Source organism: Mustela nivalis, assembly GCF_964662115.1.
Source record: "Mustela nivalis genome assembly, chromosome: 12".
NCBI classification, from domain to species: Eukaryota; Metazoa; Chordata; class Mammalia; order Carnivora; family Mustelidae; genus Mustela; species Mustela nivalis.
In genome coordinates this window covers 10,215,822-10,236,858 of record NC_139031.1, presented here as the reverse complement: position 1 = coordinate 10,236,858, position 21,037 = coordinate 10,215,822, and the positions used below count along the sequence as shown (strand labels likewise).

The window sequence follows — 21,037 nt, the reverse complement described above, 5'->3', positions numbered from 1 at the left end:
ATGGACCAGGAAAATAAAACCCAGATATGGGTGAGTGAGTTTATTCTGCTGGGTTTGTCCAATGACCCAAAGACTGAAGTCTTCCTCTTTGTCCTGGTCCTGACCATGTACTTGGTGACTCTTGTGGGAAATACCCTCATTCTTCTTCTGATCAGTCTGGACAACAGGCTTCATAATCCCATGTACTTCTTCCTTGGTGTTTTATCTTTTGTGGACCTTTGTTATGCAAACAGTTTTACCCCACAAATGCTAGCCCACATGCTCTCAGCCCGGAAGTCCATCCCGTTCTATAGCTGTGTGTTTCAGCTCTACCTCTCCCTAGGATTGGGTGGATCTGAGTTCTTCCTGCTGGGAGCCATGGCCTATGACCGCTATGTGGCAGTGTGCCATCCACTGCACTACACGGTCATCATGCATGAAGGGCTGTGCGTGGGCCTGGCTGCTGGCTGCTTGGTGGCTGGTTTCACAAATTCGCTAATGGAAACAATCATTACCTTCCGGCTTCCCCTGTGTCACAATGTTATTAATCACTTTGCCTGTGAGACCCTCGCAGTGGTAAGGTTAGCCTGTGTGGACATCTCCTTCAACATGGTCATGATGGCCATCTCAGGATTTCTGGTGATCATGCTTCCCTGTTCCCTTGTTCTGTTCTCCTATGGTTGTATAGTTACTGCCATTCTGCAAATTCATTCTGCTCAGGGACGTAGCAAAGCCTTTGGGACTTGTGCCTCCCACCTCATTGTGGTTTGCATGTGCTTTGGGGCTACCATCTTCACCTACCTGGTTCCACGGTCAGCCTCCTCCATGGAAGTGGAGAAATTTGTCACTCTATTCTATGCTCTGGTGGCACCTATGTTGAACCCCTTGATCTACAGCTTGAGGAATAAGGAAGTTATGGCTGCTTTTCAAAAATTTCTAGAGAATTTCAGAGATAAAGAGTAAAGACTATAAGATCTTCCTATTACCTATAATCAAAACCAAAAAGGAGATGGGCTGGAGGTATACAGGACTCCCACATATGACCTTGCGTTGGGGTAAAGCATCACTCTACCTGATTAATGAATTTCCTCATACAGGCCAATGCAAGATAAACCACATGCCAGTGATCCATGAGAGGGCCTTTCTTAGATCATCTTCGGTCAGCTATCCAGTGGTATTTAGACTTCATTGGCCCATTTTTACAATTTCATTAGCATATCAATGCATAAAGAAATGATCTGCCTCTTTGTCCAGCAGATCTGGTGTGGAATGAATAGAGAGATGAATTCCACCAATTAGGTCTGCTTTTACCTGGTGCAGCAGAATGGAGAATATCTGTTCCTCTTTCCACATGACAATGTTCCATTTATTTGTAGAACAACCTTATTTCCTCCAGGATAATCACAATAGTTTCTTTAACTCTTTCTCAAATGATGACAGTTTTAGAACTTTCAACATCATTTGTGCCTTAGTCTAGAGTGTGATATGATATTCTGAAATAAATAATATATGATGCTTTATTTGTTCACTCCAGTATGTTGGTTCTCATTCGCTTTTCAAGAATTGAATTTGCGGGGCACCTGGGTGGCTCAGTGGGTTAAAGCCTCTGCCTTCAGCTCAGGTCATGATCTCAGGGTCCTGGGATGGAGACCCATATCGAGCTCTCTGCTCAGCAGGGAGACTGCTTCCCCCTGCCTCTCTGCCTACTTGTGATCTCTGTCTGTCACATAAGTAAATAAAATCTTTAAAAAAAGAATTGAATTTATTTGTAATATGCAAAATATCTGTGGCTTCACTATAGTCTTTTTTTATTGTAACAAAATATACATAAAACATAAAATTTGCTAATTTAGCCAGGATACAATTCAGCGACATTATTTTCTCAATGTTGTGTAAGCATCACCATTATTTCCAAAATTATTCATAACTATGGTTCTTTATTTAACTAATTTTCCAAGATGATTTTCCTATAAACTGCTTACAAAATCTCCATATTCTCTGCATTCTTATTTTATTAAAACTTAAATGAAAACATGTATATTTAGCTCTGCTAATTTTTATTATTGATTTTCATGCATCACACCAACCCACCAAGAATATTTTGAATCTTGATTCTCAAATTTATTCCGTTAGTTTGCTTTCTCTTTCTTTCTCATAGACATAATAAACAGAAAAAGTCATTAAAAAATTACCATGTAGTACATGCCAATTTTATACCACTGTGAACCTACTTTCACATTGAAAACCAATAGAGCAGATTTTGTGAATGCTTTTAAATCTACTTTAAAATAGATTATTCAAACATTTTAATCATTTTATCTAGAAAGATCTAAGACTTTGCCAAATACCTTTATTATTTTCTGATCCTTGTCTGTTTGCATATAAGTGGCAAAATTCACATAGTAACAATTCCTGATGCTCTTAGCTCCATCTGATTATTATCTGGAAGTGGGGTCTATTCTTGTCTTCCTATGCCCAGATCTGGAGCATCCCCAGAGATGTTAATGTGTAACATGAAGGTCTTTATATGGCACTAATCTTTGGCTCTCTAGAACCCCTGCAAGGATAGGTATCAGGTGAAGTAAAAACAGATTTTGCACATCAAAACCAATGCCTGTACCTCTGTAAAATTCCTCTAGACTCATCTTTTAGTAACAGATTTTCTTCAGCTTCTCAAGAGTATGTTCTTTAAAGCATAGCTATAGGACTAATGAATCAAGTTCTCTCTTTTATGCTAGAGCATTTATTGAGGGTGGAATAAAGGGAGAGAGGGAAGGAGGGAGGGAAAGACTGGCACGTGGTCAGCCATTACCTGAAAAAAGACTAACTCAACTATAGTGAAATTGTTTACCAAGAGAAAATCAAAGACTAAGTCTGGGTATTTGCATCTGTGTGCTGGACATTCCATAGCAGTAAAAAAAGTCCCTCTGATATTCTTTGATGCTCAGAGACTGGTCTGTCCAGCCTTCCTTGAAGACCTCTAGTGAGCAATAGATGCTGTATTAGTTTGCCAGGGCTGTCTTATTAAAATATCACAGATTGAGTGGCTTAAACAACAAAAAGTTATTTTCCCACAGTTTTAGAGGCTGGAAGCCCAAGATCAAGGCATTGACAGCATTGTATCCTTGGAGGCCTCTCTCCTTGGCTTTAGATGGCTGCCTGCTTGCTGTGTCCTCAGCTGGTTTTTCCTTTGTGTGTACATATCTATGTCCTAATCTCCTCTTCTTATAAGGACACCAGTCATATTGCATTAGGGCCTGCACATGTGACCTCATTTTACCTTAATTACATTTTTAAAGGCCTTATCTCCAAATACAGTCATATTCTGAGGTATTGGGGGTTAGGACTCTAACATATGAATTTTGGTGGGACACAGTTAAGGCTGTAACAAATAGTAACCCCACATTCTGAACTTTCAGTCAATCCGCTCTGATAACCAAAACTAACCTATACACTGTGTGGTTAAAATAAAAAAAAAATTTTTTATCAACCTATAAACCTATCAACCATAAAATATTTTTATGATATAAAAATCAATAGTTAGTATGCATTATTGGTTATAACGGAACTTCAACTTGTTTCTGGTGAGTACTAACAATAGGCTGCTGAATGTTCACAAACACTGCTCGATAGTTAATCCTGGAATTTTGCCATGCCAATATGCCTGTGTTTTTAAACCCAAACTCCTGATAATTTTGAAAATCTTAAGTAAAAATACTTTACATTTGTTTGTCCTTAACTTCCTGGTACAGATCCTCTTCTCTGTGGTTCCTCACAGATTACAATCGGGGGCAGTGAAATAGTGTACACTCATCTTCTAGAATCCGGGGATAAAACTCAGAATCCGGATGAATGCAATTAATTTAAAATAGCTAGTTTGTTCTTTTGTGCATCTTGGGAGGAAATCATTTTCTTGTGCTGCTTTTTCTTTCCTTTATTATATAAAGGTCATTTCATTTGATGAAAAGATTAGCTTACCCTTCTGTCTTACCCCTTTTATCTGTGCATTAACATCAGATCTTCTCTAAAGGGAGGCTTGGTTTTTTTTTTTCCCCCCTAGGCCTTTTACTTAAAATATCACAAACTCTTAAAAAAAAAATCACAAACTCCTTAAGTTCTTCACTTTGTTTCTAGCATTTTAAGTCACATCTTGCTAAGTTTTCCTGTTATTAACTGTAATTACTGAAAACTTAAAGAAAGGAGGAACTGATATAAAGAATCTCACCATATTAAACAAAAAAGTCTATAGATGCATTGGCGAAATAACTGAATGTCAAGGGTAATGAAAGTTTACAAAGATCTAGAACATAAACAAAACAAAAGGGTCACTTAGAAAATATTTTTTTTCTATTGCTGTGTAACAAATTACCACAAATTTAGCAGCTGAAAGCCACACAAATCTCTGTTTCTGTTGGTTGGAAGTTCAGGCACAGCCTAAACACATTGTCTGCTGAGGATCTCATTCAGCTCAGGTCAAGATGTCAGTCAGAGCTACGACCTCATCTGAGATTCAGGGTCCATTTCCAAGTTCACGCTCTGTTGGAAGAATTCATTTTCTTGCAGCTGACCAACTGAGATGAGCATTATTTTGTTAGTCATTAGTTGGGGAACATTTATAAACTCCTAAAGGTCCCCTTCATGGCTTTGCTATTTATGTCTTTCCTCACAGCATGGCAGTTTGCTGCTTCTAGAGCTGCAGGAGAATCTCTACCATTCTGAATCTCTGACTTCTAGGAAAGCCTGGATACCTCTAAAGGGTGCACCTGATTATGGCAGGCTCACTGAAGATAATTTCTCTTTTGAAGGTTTCTTTCTTTTTTTTTTTTTTAAGATTTTATTTATTTACTTGACAGAGAGAGATCACAAGTAGGCAGAGAGGCAGGCAGAGAGAGAGGAGGAAGCAGGCTCCCTGCTGAGCAGAGAGCCCGATGCGGGACTTGATCCCAGGACCCTGAGATCATGACCTGAGCTGAAGGCAGCGGCTTAACCCACTGAGCCACCCAGGCGCCCCGATAATTTCTCTTTTGAATAAATAAAATTCAACTGATTAGGGATCTTAATTAATCTTCAAAATCCCCTTTTCCATGTAGTGTAATATTATCACAGAGTGAAACCCCATCATATTCACAAGTCATCTTCATACTCAAGATGAGAGAACTCTATAGTGCGTAGACAGTAAGTGGTGGCAATCCCCGAGGGCCAAATTAGTAGTCTGCCTATGACAGCTGCAATCAGCCTTTGCAATTTTAGATGACAGAAGACAATGGAATAATACCTATTTACAGAATCCTGAGAGTAAATGTTAGTAAAGAAAAATTCTTATTTTTTTTTTTATTTTATTTATTTTTTTTTTAAAGATTTTATTTATTTATTTGACAGAGAGAGATCACAAGTAGGCAGAGAGGCAGAGAGAGAGAGGAGGAAGCAGGCTCCCTGCTGAGCAGAGAGCCCGACGCGGGACTCGATCCCAGGACCCTGAGATCATGACCTGAGCCGAAGGCAGCGGCCCAACCCACTGAGCCACCCAGGCGCCCTAAAGAAAAATTCTATACTAGATCAAGTCATTATTCACTATAAATAGGCTTTATTATTTAGAGCGGTTTTAGGTTCACAATAACTGTGAGCAAAAGATACAGAGATTTCCCATATTTTCCCTGTCCCCTCCATGGCCCCCCATTCATAGCCTGCCTCATGACCAACATTCGCCACCAGAATTGTGCGTTTGTTACAACTGATGAACTTATATTGACACATTATTATCCAAAATCCATCATTTACCTTAGGGTCCACTCTTGCTGTTGTACATTATGTGGGTTGGGACAAATTTATGATGACACAAATCCAGTATATAGGCTCATACAGAGTAGCTTCACTGATCTGGGAATCCTCTGTACTCCATCTTCTCATCCCTCTCTCGCCCCAAGTCCCTGACAACCATTGGTTTTTTAAAAAATTTTATTTATTTATCAGAGAAAGAGAGATAGAGAATGAGTGCACATAAGCAGGGGGAGCAGTAGGCAGAGGGAAGCATACTCTCCATTGAGCAAGGAGCCTGATGCAGGACTTGATCCCAGGACCCTGGGATCATGACCTGAGCTGAAGGTAGACGCTTAACCAACTGAGCCACCCTGGGGGTCCCTGAAAACTGTTAATTTTTTATCGTCTCCATAGTTTTGCCTTTTCCAGAATATTGTTGAGTTGAAATCATACAGTTTGTAGCCTTTTCAGATAGGCTTCTTTCACATAGTAATATGCATTTATGTTTTTTCCATGTTTTCTTCATGGCTTGATGTTTCATTTCTTTCTAGAGCTGAGTAATATTCAAAATATTTTGAATAATAATTTGGAACTGTATAATTGTCTGTATGTTCCACATTTTTTTTTCAAGAGAACAATGAAATTCAATTTATTTATTTATTTATTAAATTAATTTATTTATTTTCAGAAAAACAGTATTCATTATTTTTTCACCACACCCAGTGCTCCATGCAATCCATGCCCTCTATAATACCCTCCACCTGGTAACCCAACCTCCCACCCCCCGGCCGCTTCAAACCCCTCAGATTGTTTTTCAGACAATCTGAAAAACATGTTCCACATTTTGTTTATCCATGCATCTACTGAAGAACATCTTGGTTGCTTTCAGATTTCGGTAATTATGAATAAAGTTACTATAAACATTTGTGTGCAGGACCTAAGTTTTTGACTCCTTCAGATAAATACCAAGAAGGATGATTGCTGGATTGTATGGTAAGAATATTTACTTTTGTAAGAAACCTCCAAGCTGTCTTCCAAAGTGACTACACCATTTTGCATTCCCACCAGCAGTGACTGAGGATTTCTGTTGCTCCATATCCTCACCAGCATTTAGTGTGGTCAGGCTTCTGGATTTTAGCCATCTTTATAGGTGGATAGTGGTATCCCATTGCTGTCTCAATTGACATGGCCCTGATGATATGTGTTGCAAAGTATCTTTTCATATGCTTATTTTCCATCTGGGTATCTTCTTTGGCAAGGTATCTGTTAGGGTCTTATATCCATTTTTTAATTGACTTCTTTGTTTTCTGATTGTTGAATTTTAAGAATTCCTTGTACATTTTGGATAATAGTTCTTCATCAGATGTGTCATTTGCAAAAATTTTCTCTCAGTTTGTGACTTATCCTATCATTCTCTTGACATCATTCACTTTTAAATAATGAGAGACACACATGTTTATGTATGCGAGAACTCAAAATTATTACCCATTCCTCCTGAGTTAAAACTATAACCTTTACCCAGAAAAATGTGAAAGCAACTTCAGGCAACAAAAGATGATTTAAAAGAAAACTGGGGGCATGAAAGTGAAACAGTTATGAAACGGGCAACAAGCCAGAACCTTCTAAGTGTAAAATTAAGTTTCGAAAGCTCTAATTGCCTTGTGTTGAGAGTGAAGAAATAAAGACCAGAGTGGTAAGCACAGAGTGAAGCTGCTGCCCCAATGGAGAGTGAGGACAGGGATAGAGCCCAGCGTCTAGAAAGGAGTCTTAGTTAACTCTAATTAACCACTTTCTCTTAAGAGAGGATCCCAAGTGATTCCTTCACACATCACCACCCTGTTTATCTGAGGCTCTGCAGGAAGCCCATGCTTCACAGGCTGTCCGCCACCTGGACTTTTGTCCCAATTTGATCTACACATCTGACCAGAATATTTCCAATACCACATCCATTCCCAAGTGTCCTCTGAAACCTGTGCTCCGTTATCAGCAAAATACTCTATATTCTGAGTGTCTTTTTTCTGCGTTCATCTCTTGCTTGATTCAAACCTGACTTTTCTTATGAACTCTGATTCCCCTCTGCTCTTTCAAATACAGAGTTGTTTTCTCCCATTGTTTCTCTAATACTGGTGTCTCTCTATCCTCTGCAACTTCCAGACCATTGTTTTTTACTCTTGCCCAAATATCTCGAGTTCCTTTGATGCATGGGCTATCAGACCATAGCACTATCACCTCATCTTTTTTTTTTTCTTCATTTACTACCCAGTGTCCTCATTTTACACTGTTTACCACTAATTCAATCGTGCATGTGAACATTTCAATATCTATTAGGATCTTTCAGTGTCTTGGCCTGTCTTCTGCTAATGTTTGGTTTCCTTATTCATGTCCAGCCACCCTCTTTTGTGATTGTATTCAATCCTTTCCATTGTCAATAATTGCACTCCCACTAACACCTCCATCTGAGCACTCCACTCTAACCACTCACTCCTATTTCTTTTTTCCAGTTCATACCACCTAATGCAATTCCAATAAATTTTGATCCCCACTATGACCTCTATTACATAACTCTAACACATTTTCCTCATCCATTACCAATGGCCTCCGCCCACTTTGTCTTATTACCTCTTTCTCGGCATAGGTTCCAAGCCCTCTTGTACGATCATCCCTCACATTATACCTCACAGTCATCCCAAGGACACTGTCCTTGCAGTTAACTCTCCCCTCCTACACCCAGAAGTGGATTTGCCATGAAGCTAAAGAAGTTTAAGCTTCAGAGTTCCTTATTTGCATGAGGTTCTCCAATACGCATGGCCGTGTAAGGGTTTTTTTGAAAAATATGCTTAACGAAGCCTATTGGTTGAGCTGATGTCACTTCCCATTTTTATTTTCCATCTCTCACACTTAACCTAGGGGGCAGGAACTCAAGCAGCTGTGAGCATTTTGGGGATCCAGATAAGGGAAAATTGAGGTGGGGGTACTGTAGTCACTTCCTAAGGCTTCTGTAACAAAGGACCCAAACTAGGTGGCTTAAAACTACAGAAACTTATTCTCCTACAGTTCCCGAGTACAGAAGTTCAAAAGCACGATCTCAGGACCATGCTCCCTCTGTAGATTCTAGGAAATAAAACTTCCTTATCTCTTCCAGGTTGAGGTGGCCCCAAGTGTTGCCTGGCTGTGTCAGCATAGCTCCTTTCTACTTACGTCTGTCATTCCAAGGGCAACTTCTCCATGTGTCTCTTTGTATCTTCTCTTCTTATAGAAAGAGGATTGGTTTGAAACTCACTCTAAATTCAGGATGATACCACTTCAAGATCTTTAACTAATTAATTACATCTGCAAAGATGCTATTTCCAAATAAGATAACATTTCTGTTATCTGGCTCTGGGTGGACATGTATTTTGGGGGGAGGGTGTATACTAATCAAACCAGTATAGGTATATTTAGTGCACATTCAGTCGAACACATTTTAATGTCATTCATAATCACTCCAATGTATAGTTTAGTTAATGTTAGTCACACTGGTTAGGTTTCAGGAGTGGCTTTCAAGAATACCCCTACTCTCCACTCTGCTGACTCACCCAGAGTCATTTGTGGAAACAGGAATTAGTCTGTGGAAACTTCTTCCAAAACTTATTGCTCACTTGAAAGAGGTTTAACCAATAAGCCAATAAATGTAAAATAACTAAGATAATTAATATGAGAATGCAGAGAGGCAGAAAAGAGAAACCAAAAAAAAAAAAAGAGACAAAAATAGAAAGCAAATAGAAAATCAATAGATCGAAATGTATGTTTATTCATAATAATATTAAATTAAAATGGCCTAAACACAGTTATTAAAAGACAAGGACATCATGTAGGATAACGTAGAAAGACCCAAGTATGTGCCTTCTAAAATCAATCCATTTTTAGTATAAAGACATAAATGGATTCAAAGTAAAAAGATGAAAAGTATATACCTTGCAACACTAAAATCAGAAAGCTAGAGTGACAATATTAATATCAAGTGCTATAATCAACAATTAAATATTACCAGGGGAAAAGTATATTATTTAATGGTAAGAGCATTAATTCACCAAGAGCACATAAATATTCTAATAATCTAATTACAGAGCTACAGATACATAAAAAATAGATAAATCCACCACTATTATTGGAAATGTTAACATCATTCTTTCAGTATTTGATAGATCAGTTAGGAAAAAACCAATAAATACATGCAGACTCGAACCAGCTTGTCCTAAATGACATGTTTATGATACTCCAGAATACAAACGTCAACACATTTAAATAATTGAAAAAATGCAGAATATTTTCTTTAAACATAATGGAATTAAATCAGGAACAAGTAACAGAAAGATCAGAGGAAAATCCCCAAATATGTGAAAATTAAACTCCTTTCTTCTAAATAGCCCATAAGTCAAAGAAATCACACAAAAAAATAGAAAAATATTTTGAACTGAATAAAAAGAAAATGCAATATGTAAGAACTTTAATCTGTCAGCTGAAAAAGAGGAAAATTTTAAACATTAAATCCTTATTAAAAATGTCTCAAATCAATGACTCAAGCTATCACTTTAAGAAACTAGACGGAAAAGATCAAATTAAGCATATAGAATGCAGAGGGAAGAAAAAAAAACTATTTAAGAAATCCTCAGAAAAAAACAACTGAAAAAGTCTATGAAACTAAAAAACATAGTTTCTTTGAAAAGTTTAATTACACTGAAAAACCTCAAGCCAGATTAATCAAGAAACAAAGAGGAAAAACACAAATAACCATATTAAGAATTAAAGAGAGCATATTTCTAAAGACCCATTCGACATTGAAAAAATATTATGTTGCATCACCACTTCCTCATATCAGGGAGATCATATGATAGTTGTCTTTCTCTGCTTGACTTATTTCGCTAAGCATGATACGCTCTAGTTCCATCCATGTTGTCGCAAATGGCAAGATTTCATTTCTTTTGATGGCTGCATAGTATTCCATTGTGTATATATACCACATCTTCTTGATCCATTCATCTGTGGATGGACATCTAGGTTCTTTCCATAGTTTGGCTATTGTGGACATTGCTGCTATAACAATCTGAGGGTTTTGAAGGGGTGGGGGGTGGGAGGTTGGGGTACTAGGTGGTGGGTATTATAAAGGGCACGAATTGCATGGAGCACTGGGTGTGGTGAAAAATAATGAATACTGTTATGCTGAAAATAAAAAATAAATTAAAAAAAAAAGAAAAAATATTATGGCAATATTTTAATAGATTTATATCAATCATTTGAAGAAGATTGTTTCACATGAAATAGATAAATTTCTGGAAAATAAAATAACTACCAAAGCCCTCATAAGAAAAATGTAGGTAACCTCCAAACTTTCTATCTATGAAAGAAATTGAACATAGAGTTAAAAACCTTTCCACATTGAAAACTTCAAGTCAACTAACAAATTTTATGAAACATATAAGGAACACATAGTATTAGTGCTATACAAACTCTTCCAGAAAATAGAAAAGAAGGAAACATACTTTTGGCAAATGCCACCATTGAAGCCAGGGTTAACTTCACATCAAGACCAAACCAGTACACTATAAGAAAAGAAACCTACAGAATGATAACCTTCATGAACAAACACACAAACATTCTAATAAAATATTATCAAATTCAGTAACTTACAAAAATATAATAGATCATGACCTTGGGGAGTTTAAGCAAGGAATGAAAGTTTGGTTCAACAATCAAAAATAAACCAGTGTCTTTCATTATATTAATAGACTAATGGAGACACCCAGTTAATCATCTTAATAAAAGCAAAAAAAAATAGTACAATTATAAATTAATCATAGTAAAGTTCTTTACAAACTAGGTATAGATGGGAGCTTTTAAAACCCTAATAAAGTTATTCAAATAACTTACAGCCAACATCATACTTAATGGTGGAAGACTGAATGACTTCCGCCTCAGAGACTGAAAACAAGACCTGGCTGTCCATATTCATCATTTTCCTGCAACTAGAGATACTCGTCAAAATGATAAGGCCAGAAAAAAAAAAATGATGTAAATTAGAAAGAAACAAATAGAGTCATTTCTATTCTTAGGCAGTATTATCATCTACATAGAAAATCTCCAAGAATCTACAATAAATAAATTTGTAAGGGAGCTTGGCAAGGTTGAAAAATGCATTCAATATATAAAGTATATGTATATCAATATACTGAAGTATAAATTTTTACTTTAAGGTAGTGATGTTTCAGTAAACATCACTGAGAATGGTGGAGCAGGGAATCCCAGGACTCTATCCCTCTATAAAAATAGCTAATAAGTTGTCAAAAACTGTCAGAATTGCCTTTTGTAGGACTCTGGGATCTAGTATAAAAATGGCAATGATGGGAAAGATTACGAAGTTGTTGCACTGTGGTGCCCTGGGGCTGGGGCACTCAAATTGCCCACCTATCATCTCCCACCTGTCTGACCATGGACTGGTTACAGCCATGAACGTGACAGCCCACACTCTTGGTGTGGGTTAGTAGACAGAACCAGTAATATGGACCTTATTTCCAGAGAATTTTGGTTGAACAGTTCACCCTATATGGCAGCTAGCAGAAGGATTGACATAAAGGCTTACCTTTGCTTCACTGACTCAGCATTTTCAGGGCTGGGGTGCTTCCCAGGTGGCATCTGCCAGAAGTATTTAAAGGCAGAAGAATTGGTTTTAGCAGCTTGAGGCGAGGGATAACCATTGAGATGAGCAATAGGCTGACAGATTGGGAAAGAGGAGGTTGGGAAAGGACATACATGGCAGAGAAAGGGCTTTTATTTATTTACTTATTTATTTATGTTTAAAGATTTTATTTATTTATCTGACAGACAGAGATCACAGGTAGGCAGAGAGGCAGGCAGAGAGAGGAAGGGAAGCAGGCTCCCTGCTGAGCAGAGAGCCCGATGCGGGGCTCAATCCCAGGACCCTGGGATCATGACCTGAGCCGAAGGCAGAGGCTTTAACCCACTGAGCCACCCAGGCGCCCCGAGAAAGAGCTTTTACAACCTCAGGTCTGAGAAGACTATATGCAGGCCCAGGACTGAACATATGCTTAGAAAAAGCCTGCAAAGACCCCGAGATTTTAACTCTGGGTGACCTTCAGTCTCTGTACTCAAGGGAGCGAGGGTTGACGCAGAGTTGTGCATGGCCTGAGTAAGGGTTAAAGGAGTTTTCCAACCAGAACAGCCCATCAAGAGGTGAATAGATAACACGCTGTGGAAATATCCATATGTTGGGATATTACTCAATAATTTAAAAAAAAATGAATATCCTCTTACTCTTACAAAACCTGGATATAATACAACAGACAAGACTGACAATAAAAACAAACAAAAAGAAGGCAGATAGCCAACCAGATCTGGGGACCTGAAGAACAACACGACAGTCAGTGTTTTGGATTTCCTTATTGCTTACCAGCATATCCTAGATTGGAGTCTGCAGGATTCTACAACCTGGACCTGCCAACAGATACAAATGAAAAAAAAAAAGAAAAAACTCCAAAAAAAAGCCCGTATAGCTGAATTCTAGGATAAGACAGTGCCAGCATGTTGTAGAATATACCATTTGTATCAGCTGAACATCTCCAAACTATTTGGGGGATTATTTGTAGGAAATTCAGATCCCAAAACTCTTGTATCAGGGATCACGGTCACAGTGGTTCATAGAACCTGTTCATTATAGATGTGCGTTCCCTGTCTTTGAGGGAAAAGTATGCCTCCCCACCCCCATTCAGCCTGCCTAGCACACAGACAGCACAACAGGTGACCAGAACAATTAGTGCAACTGTTGTTTGGTAGGCACTCTGTCATTTCTGTTTCTATCACAATATATTTAAAATCCTATTGGAAAGTTGTGGATAATATCAAATTATACATTTTAGGGGATGTCAGAGTTTTTACAGAACTTAAAGATAAATTGAGGCCAGTGATTTGAAAGGCCTGGCTTAGTATTATTAGTTTTATTTGCTCCAATAGTTTTGTCTTATGCTTCAGTCCTACAAGAAATCTATATTAAAGAGTGCTTATGAGTCTTTTAGCGGGGAGTTCTGAATTCTAAATAACAAAATTTATCATTTCCTCTTTAAAAAAAAGCAATTACCATAACCCCATGTTGCGCACTGAATTGCTTATAACTGTCACTATCTCCATTTATCATTTCCTGAAGGCACAGTGAAATTGACAACTTTTCTTTCTGTGAGAGCTACTTTAGCGTCCAGCAGACTGCAGAGAAGTGATGATCAGTAAACAGAGTTTTGTTTCAGAAAGTGAAATATTGGTCAAGGAGTTCCCAAAGGCAGGTGACGAAGTAAGGATGATCACATCATGATAAACATATTTGGCACACAATTATGGCATAAACGCTTAAAAACTTTTATTTAAGATTTTCCTGAAGAGAAGAGCAACTGTGTGGCTCAGTTGGTTAAGTGACCGACTCTCGATTTCGGCTCAGGTCATGATCTCAGGGTTGTGAGATCAAGCCCTGTGTTGAGCTCCACGCTCAGCCCAGGGAGTCTGCTTAGGATTCTCTCCCTCTCCCTTAACCCCTCCCCCCACCACTCTCTAAAATAAACAAAATCTTTAAAAAAATTTTTTCTGAAGTGCAATAATGTTAGTCTACTTTGGGTACTAATGTCTCCCTTGAAGCACTGATCAATTGTCTGGTTTCCAGTAACCTGAAGACTGAATAATAATTGAAAATCTGCAAAGAGATTAAAAGTAGTAACTTTTTTCCTTCATGTTTCAGCAAAGAATAAATTCAAATCTGATTCTTTTCAAAGCGTGTGACCATAAGTGGATATTTCCCCCTATGGAACTACTAGTACATAAAACCAATAAGACTGCCACAATAGGCAAGTAAGAATTTCTCATGGTTCCCACAAGAGACCTGGACTGGCATCATCAAGGTAGTTTTCTCCTGGGTCTTGGTAGAGATGTAGAGAAAGTCTTGATACCATTTAAAGCCCTCAGAATTCAGAGCTCTTCATAGGTTGGTGAGCCTAAGGCTAAGAGCACTGCAGCTTCCCCTGGGCAGGCAATGGGTGCTGTGGCCCTGGGGTGCCAGGAGAGCCACCCTGGTGACGCATCAGGCACAAATGTGATCCTAGAGCCTGCGGTTCACCTCTCATTTAGTCCTGGCTCTCGGTCTGAAGGCATTTGGGTACTCTGTGCCCACTTACCTGTAGGTTTGGAGAGTGGGGTCCTCACATCTATTCAGTACCTGGATCTTTCTTTTGTACTTCTTCCTATTTTAGAATCGGTGAAGAATTTCTTTTCCTGTTCCACCCCAGCAGAGGCTGCTGAGCCAAGGTAAGTGTCTCCTCTCGAAGCATCACTTTCTAACTACGCAGGCAGCCCCCTTTCAGATTCCCATGGCAGAGTAATGTTTAAATCCCAAATATTTAATATTCCTGTTCTGCCCCTCTCTTGTATTCACCCCCAGTTCCTGTCAGTTGGTCAGGGTGATACTCGCATCTGTCACACGGTCAGTACAGCCCTGCATGCAGTGAGCAGAGACCACACACACTCCCCCTGCTGCATTGGAGGGACATCTCTTGGTGCTGGGTCAGAAATAGGCACCCCAGACTCTGACCCCAACCTGCAGATCCTGACCAGGGCTCCTGGGGCCCCTATGCTGCTGCCTCCCCACAATAATTCCTTTATGAAGGAGGTTACAAAATCCCTGGACTCTTGGCAGGGACAGAGGTTATATGTTGATCAAATTCTAATTACTGAAACCTACGGTTAAACAGAATCCAAACAAAATTGAGGGACATTGCATACACAGCAGGTACAGGAGTGGAGAAAGAAGCTCTGATGTTTGATTCTAAATCCATGGGAAAAATCTGCCATAAGGGTCACTCTCATGGAGTAGGAACTATTATGAATGGGAGCTCACAAATCTCATGGCGAAATAATGCATTGACAATAAATATGGCCAGCTCTACTTACTAGTATGCAATAATGAGTGCCTATATATTCTTCTTTTAGTTAATGAGAAATAGGGCAATCTTTTTTCTTCCTTTTGGGTGGTTTGGGTTTGGTTTGGCAGTTTCAAGCTTCCTCTAGGAAAGCAAAATTACTTGTGTAATTTATGAACGGGTGTGTCTAACGGTTAACTTTGTTTCTATAACAAACACTGTAAGTAGTGTTATTATGCTCTCGTATGTCTTCAAGTGTCTGTTATGCATGTGTCTTCCAAGGAGCCTCTTGATCTTTGGTGTACCAGTTCTTTCCCGTGCAAATCCATCTCCCTGCATCAAAAGCCAGGGTGAAATATAAGGATGTTAACAGCTACTGAAAACATTCAGCAATTATTTACTGTTTATACATCAGGACAGTTTTTATATGCCTTGATATTTCACATGGAGGTCACCGACTGGTCCTTGAGACTGTTTCTGTCTGTTTCTCTCTCTCTCTCTGAAACCCCTTTTTCTACTCATTCATTTTCTTATAATTTTCCCACCCAACAGCAAATAGCTTTTAATCAGCTGCTTCCCTGAAAATGACAGGCTGCTTCATACTCCTATGTCTTTGTTCACTCTGATTCACCTCCTTGAAATGCCTGATCCTTTCCTTATTTATATTTCAGGTCTTAGTCCAATGACTGCCTCTTCTCTTACCTACTAAGCATTTCTATATGTTTATTTCTGGTCTTGTGTTTACATGACTGAATATGTATTTATGTCATATTATCATTATTATTATTTTATTTTATTTTACAGCTTCTTCTGTAAATAATAATATTATCATTATTATTATTTTATTTTATTTTACAGCTTCTTCTTAAATTTATTGGGAAAGATGAGATGGGACAATTGCATGGTGTTAAAAAGCACTCATAAGTTTTGGCTTGGTTTTTCTTTTTGTTGTTGACAGAGATTTTTTATATATATATATTTTCTTTTTCATATATCATTACAATTTAAGAGTTCTTATTTTCTTTTATTTAATTTTTTTATTTTTTATTTTTTCAGCGTAACAGTATTCATTGTTTTTGCACCACACCCAGTGCTCCATGCAATCCGTGCCCTCTCCAATACCCACCACCTGGTACCCCCAACCTCCCACCCCCTGCCCCTTCATTATTTTTAAGTTTGGATTCATGTCTAATAGCCAGTGTCTATAATGAAATTTCAGTAGAATTAGAGACTATTTCCTAAAATAAACACTTTAAGTATAACAAGGTGGTGATGAGCCTCAAATCGGGTATTGTCGTATGTGAGTTGGCCTAGGGGACATGCCTCTCCTGTCAGACAGGCCTCAGCTTGGCTGTCAGGCAGATCTCATCACTCTCTAACTTGGAAATCTTCCTTTCTCTGTCTAAACTGGTGTCTTCTGGAGAATTAGAATAACAATACCTCATTAGTATCGTTTTGTGGATTAAATGGGATATTTTATGAAAAGGACTTAGAACTGAGCAAAATTCTCAGCAGGTAGTAAATGCTCAATAAATTATTGTTACAATTTATAATAAATCACAATAATTTATTATAATTATATTATAATATTAAATTAAAATATTATATAATTATAATTTATAATAAATATTCTGGACTGATTGCTTAAGCTTCACCTTAAAGTGAATCAAAACACAACCCTACCTCATTTTTGCTCTTTGCCATTTCTTCAACTCTGAGGAAAATGGCTGTAAACATCCCACGTTTCCCCTATCTTTGTAAATGGCATCCCTTCCATGTAACCCAGCCATGTACCTGAGATTCCTCCTATATTCCTCTCTTTCCTTTTTCTTCTGTATTCAACCCATTGATTACCATTAAAGAGTCTTCTAAAATGCATCTGAAATCTGCCCACCTCTCTGAAACCACTGTATTCAGGGCTACCAGCACCTTCTCTGAATAGCCTGCAGCCAGGCTCCCCACCATTCTTGCTTCCAGAGACTTGGGCATTGACAGAGTTATCTTTGCCCTCATAAATCATAAACCACACTGTGCCCCTATGGGGCTTTCGTGCTTCTTGTGTTTCTCATTGTATTGAGATTGACATTCAGAGCTTTATTAAGACCTCCAGGGCCCTGCCTACCCGTCTCACCTCTTGTATCCCTTCCCTCACTGACCACAGTGCTTGGTGGCGGCCCCATTTCAGCCAGTGGTGTCCCTCCTCAGCAACTCAAAGGACTGGGGTCATGGAACTGTTCTCAGTGGGTCACTTCCGCGGAGGTCTAAGTGAACTTCCCTAATCACATTCGTATCACTTTCTGTTTTGTAATCTTCATAAAAAAGGTCTCAAGTTTTATTATGCATTTCTTTTTGCCTGCTTAAAGACTCCTCCCAGAGACCCCTGCCCCATCTGTGAGGACTTACAGCTCCTTGAGAGCAAAACACATGTTTGTGTTGTCTCCACTCTGCTTGGCTCACTGCACCTCCTCTCCTTCCTCCTGTTAGCCCAGGTTCCCTTCCTAATGCCCTAATAATAGGGGGTCAGAGCCCCTTTCACACTTTTTGTCATTTACAGTTCATATAAGCTTTCATTCATATTTTTCATTTGGGTTTTGATCCATGGCAACATAAGCAGAATGACTATTAATATTCACCTTACAGAAGACAAAACTGGGTTTCAGAGAGGATAAGATGTCAAGGTCATATAGCAAACCAGGACAAACCTGGTAGTTCACTGAGGTCCAGTTCTTTGACATGGAAAGCCTAGCTCTCCTGATCTCAGCACTCACATATCTCAAATGATCGTCATCATGCGTTCATGACAGCTACAATCCATCTCCCTGGATGGTGAAGGGAAAGGATGTAATGGTATATATGAGGGATAAGTGAGTTGGAAGGAAGAACTTCCAAAGCACTGCGTAGACATGGGCCAGGAGCACCAGGCATATCCTTTGGAATTGGCAGTGGTAACATGGAACATGGAGACTGCGTATTGTTTAACTTGGGAGTGGCTGTGAAGGCAGTGTAGGATATGAGAGCATGGGCTTTGGTCATAGATGTCAATGTGATTCTTGCCCTGTTACCTGTGGGAAGTTGATAAGTTGCTTAATGTCTTTCTGAGACTCAGTTTCTGTATCATTAAAATGGGTATAGTAACATGTAAAGGGGCTATGTATGAGTTAAATTACATTACTGGGTGCCTGGATGGCTCACTGGTGGCTTAACCAGTGGGTTAAGCCTCTGCCTTCGGCTCAGGTCATGATCTCAGGGTCCTGGGATTGGGTCCCACATCAGGCTCTCTGCTCAGTGAGGAGCCTGCTTCCTCCTCTCTCTCTCTCTCTGCCTGTCTGCTTCTATGCCTACTTGTGATCTCTGTCAAATAAATAAATTGAACCATGGACTCTGACCAAGTGATATTTTTCTCCCCAGGAGAGCTAAGTGCTGTATCTCCAGTATGGAAGTGGAGAACCAGACCCAGGTCACCAAGTTCATTCTGGTGGGATTCCCTGGGAACTGGGGCATGCGGTTAGCAGTGTTCCTGATGTTCCTCATGGCCTATATTGTGACAGTGACTGAAAATGTGGTCATCATCCTGCTGGTGCAGCAGAATCGGCCACTGCACAAGCCTATGTACTTCTTCCTGGCCAACCTGTCTTTCTTGGAGACCTGGTATATCTCTGTGACTGTGCCTAAGTTGTTATGCAGTTTTTGGTCTGTGAACAACAGTATCTCCTTCACTCACTGCATGATACAACTTTACTTCTTCATTGCCCTCATGTGCACAGAATGTGTGCTCCTGGCTGCCATGGCCTATGACCGTTACGTGGCCATCTGCCGTCCACTTCACTACCCCACTGTTATGAGCCACGGACTTTGCTTGCGCTTGGCTCTTGGATCCTGGGCCATTGGCTTTGGCATCTCTTTGGCTAAGATCTACTTCATCTCTCGCCTCAGCTTCTGTGGCCCCAATGTCATCAATCACTTCTTCTGTGACATCTCTCCAGTCCTTAACCTCTCCTGCACAGACATGTCTGTAGCTGAGCTGGTGGACTTCATCCTGGCACTGGTCATCTTTCTCTTGCCCCTCTCTATCACTGTCCTCTCCTATGGATGTATCCTGGCCACCGTTCTGCGCATGCCCACTGGAAAGCAGAAAGCGTTCTCTACTTGTGCCTCCCACCTCGTGGTGGTCACCATCTTCTATTCAGCCACAATTTTCATGTATGCCAGGCCCAGAGCCATCCACGCCTTCAACATGAACAAAGTGATTTCCATCTTCTATGCCATTGTCACCCCAGCTCTCAACCCTTTCATTTATTGCCTAAGGAACAGGGAGGTCAAAGAGGCTCTGAAGAAACTGGCCTATTGCCAAGCTATCCAATTGGACTAGGACTTACAAATTATTAGGAAGACATGGTTTGATTTGGTGCCTGCTCTTCCATCCTTGGTCCTTTCTTCTTTAATGCCTGATCTCATAGTACTCATATTGGTATCCTATCACCACATCCACATCAACTACATGTTCTTGGCTGTGTTGTGAGGCCTGCATTAGCACACGTGGTCTGTGGTCTAAGGGCATACCCCTTGTAGAGAGAACTCTCTTTGGCTGAGACCTAAGATAAGGTTTCTGACACTGGGGGTAAATCCCTAATGGAGTAGAGTGGGTGAGCATGTTGGTGGCATCTGAGTTAGCTTTTTTTGGGGATCTAGCAAGCATTAAGTGTTGTGGGCCAACAGATCTGAGATGGCTTCCTGACTGAGACAGAAGTAGCAGTGTCTTCCTGGTTATTGTGCTGACTGTCAATCTTGGTGGCAGAGACTAGAGTTTGCTCCTCTAGTTGTGCTGGCTGTCAATCTTGGTGGCAGAGACTAGAGTTTGCTCCTCTAGTTCTCCCCCCGCAACACTTTTCATAAGTAGCTGCTTCCCTGCATTATAAACATTTCTGCTTCAGGTAGCTAGAGTGTTTCCTGTACATGAACTATACATAAAACAATTGTAATTTGTCTTCTGATATAACTTATACTGTTGTTTTGTACTGAATTTCATATTTCCCTCCTAGATGTTACAGTATGTTTGTTTGTATCTGCTAAAGGCTGAGCACAAAATAAATGATAAATAAATAAATATCAGCAAATATATTATTTGCTGAAGGAAACTTTGCCCTTATGAAGCATCTTTTCTTTTGACCTCAATGTTTTTCTTCCTCTTTAATCTACTTTTACTCCCCCTGTCCTCCATCTCTCAGCACGTCATCTCAAATACAAACAAGTTGTCCAAGTTTAGGATTTGACAGATTTCCATCCTATGCCACAGTGACTCTCAGCTCTCCTACTTGTTTATCGGACACCCTACTGATGAACACTAGACTTGCTGA

General features: G+C 39.5%; 2 protein-coding genes across 2 annotated transcripts; both read left to right on the top strand.

Annotated features, from left to right (window-relative positions):
• On the top strand, positions 1–942 carry LOC309844589 (olfactory receptor-like protein OLF3; the record flags this gene model as incomplete). The annotated part of the gene is made up of 1 exon (XM_082691666.1): positions 1–942. The coding sequence occupies one exon, from the start codon at positions 1–3 to the stop codon at positions 940–942; it is 942 nt and encodes a 313-aa protein (XP_082547792.1).
• A 13,840-nt stretch (positions 943–14,782) lies between these two features.
• Positions 14,783–20,818, top strand: OR6B1 (olfactory receptor family 6 subfamily B member 1). The gene is made up of 2 exons (XM_082691656.1): positions 14,783–15,072; positions 19,092–20,818. The coding sequence occupies exons 1-2, from the start codon at positions 14,801–14,803 to the stop codon at positions 20,050–20,052; spliced, it is 1,233 nt and encodes a 410-aa protein (XP_082547782.1). The 5' UTR covers positions 14,783–14,800; the 3' UTR covers positions 20,053–20,818.
• Positions 20,819–21,037: the final 219 nt, after the last annotated feature.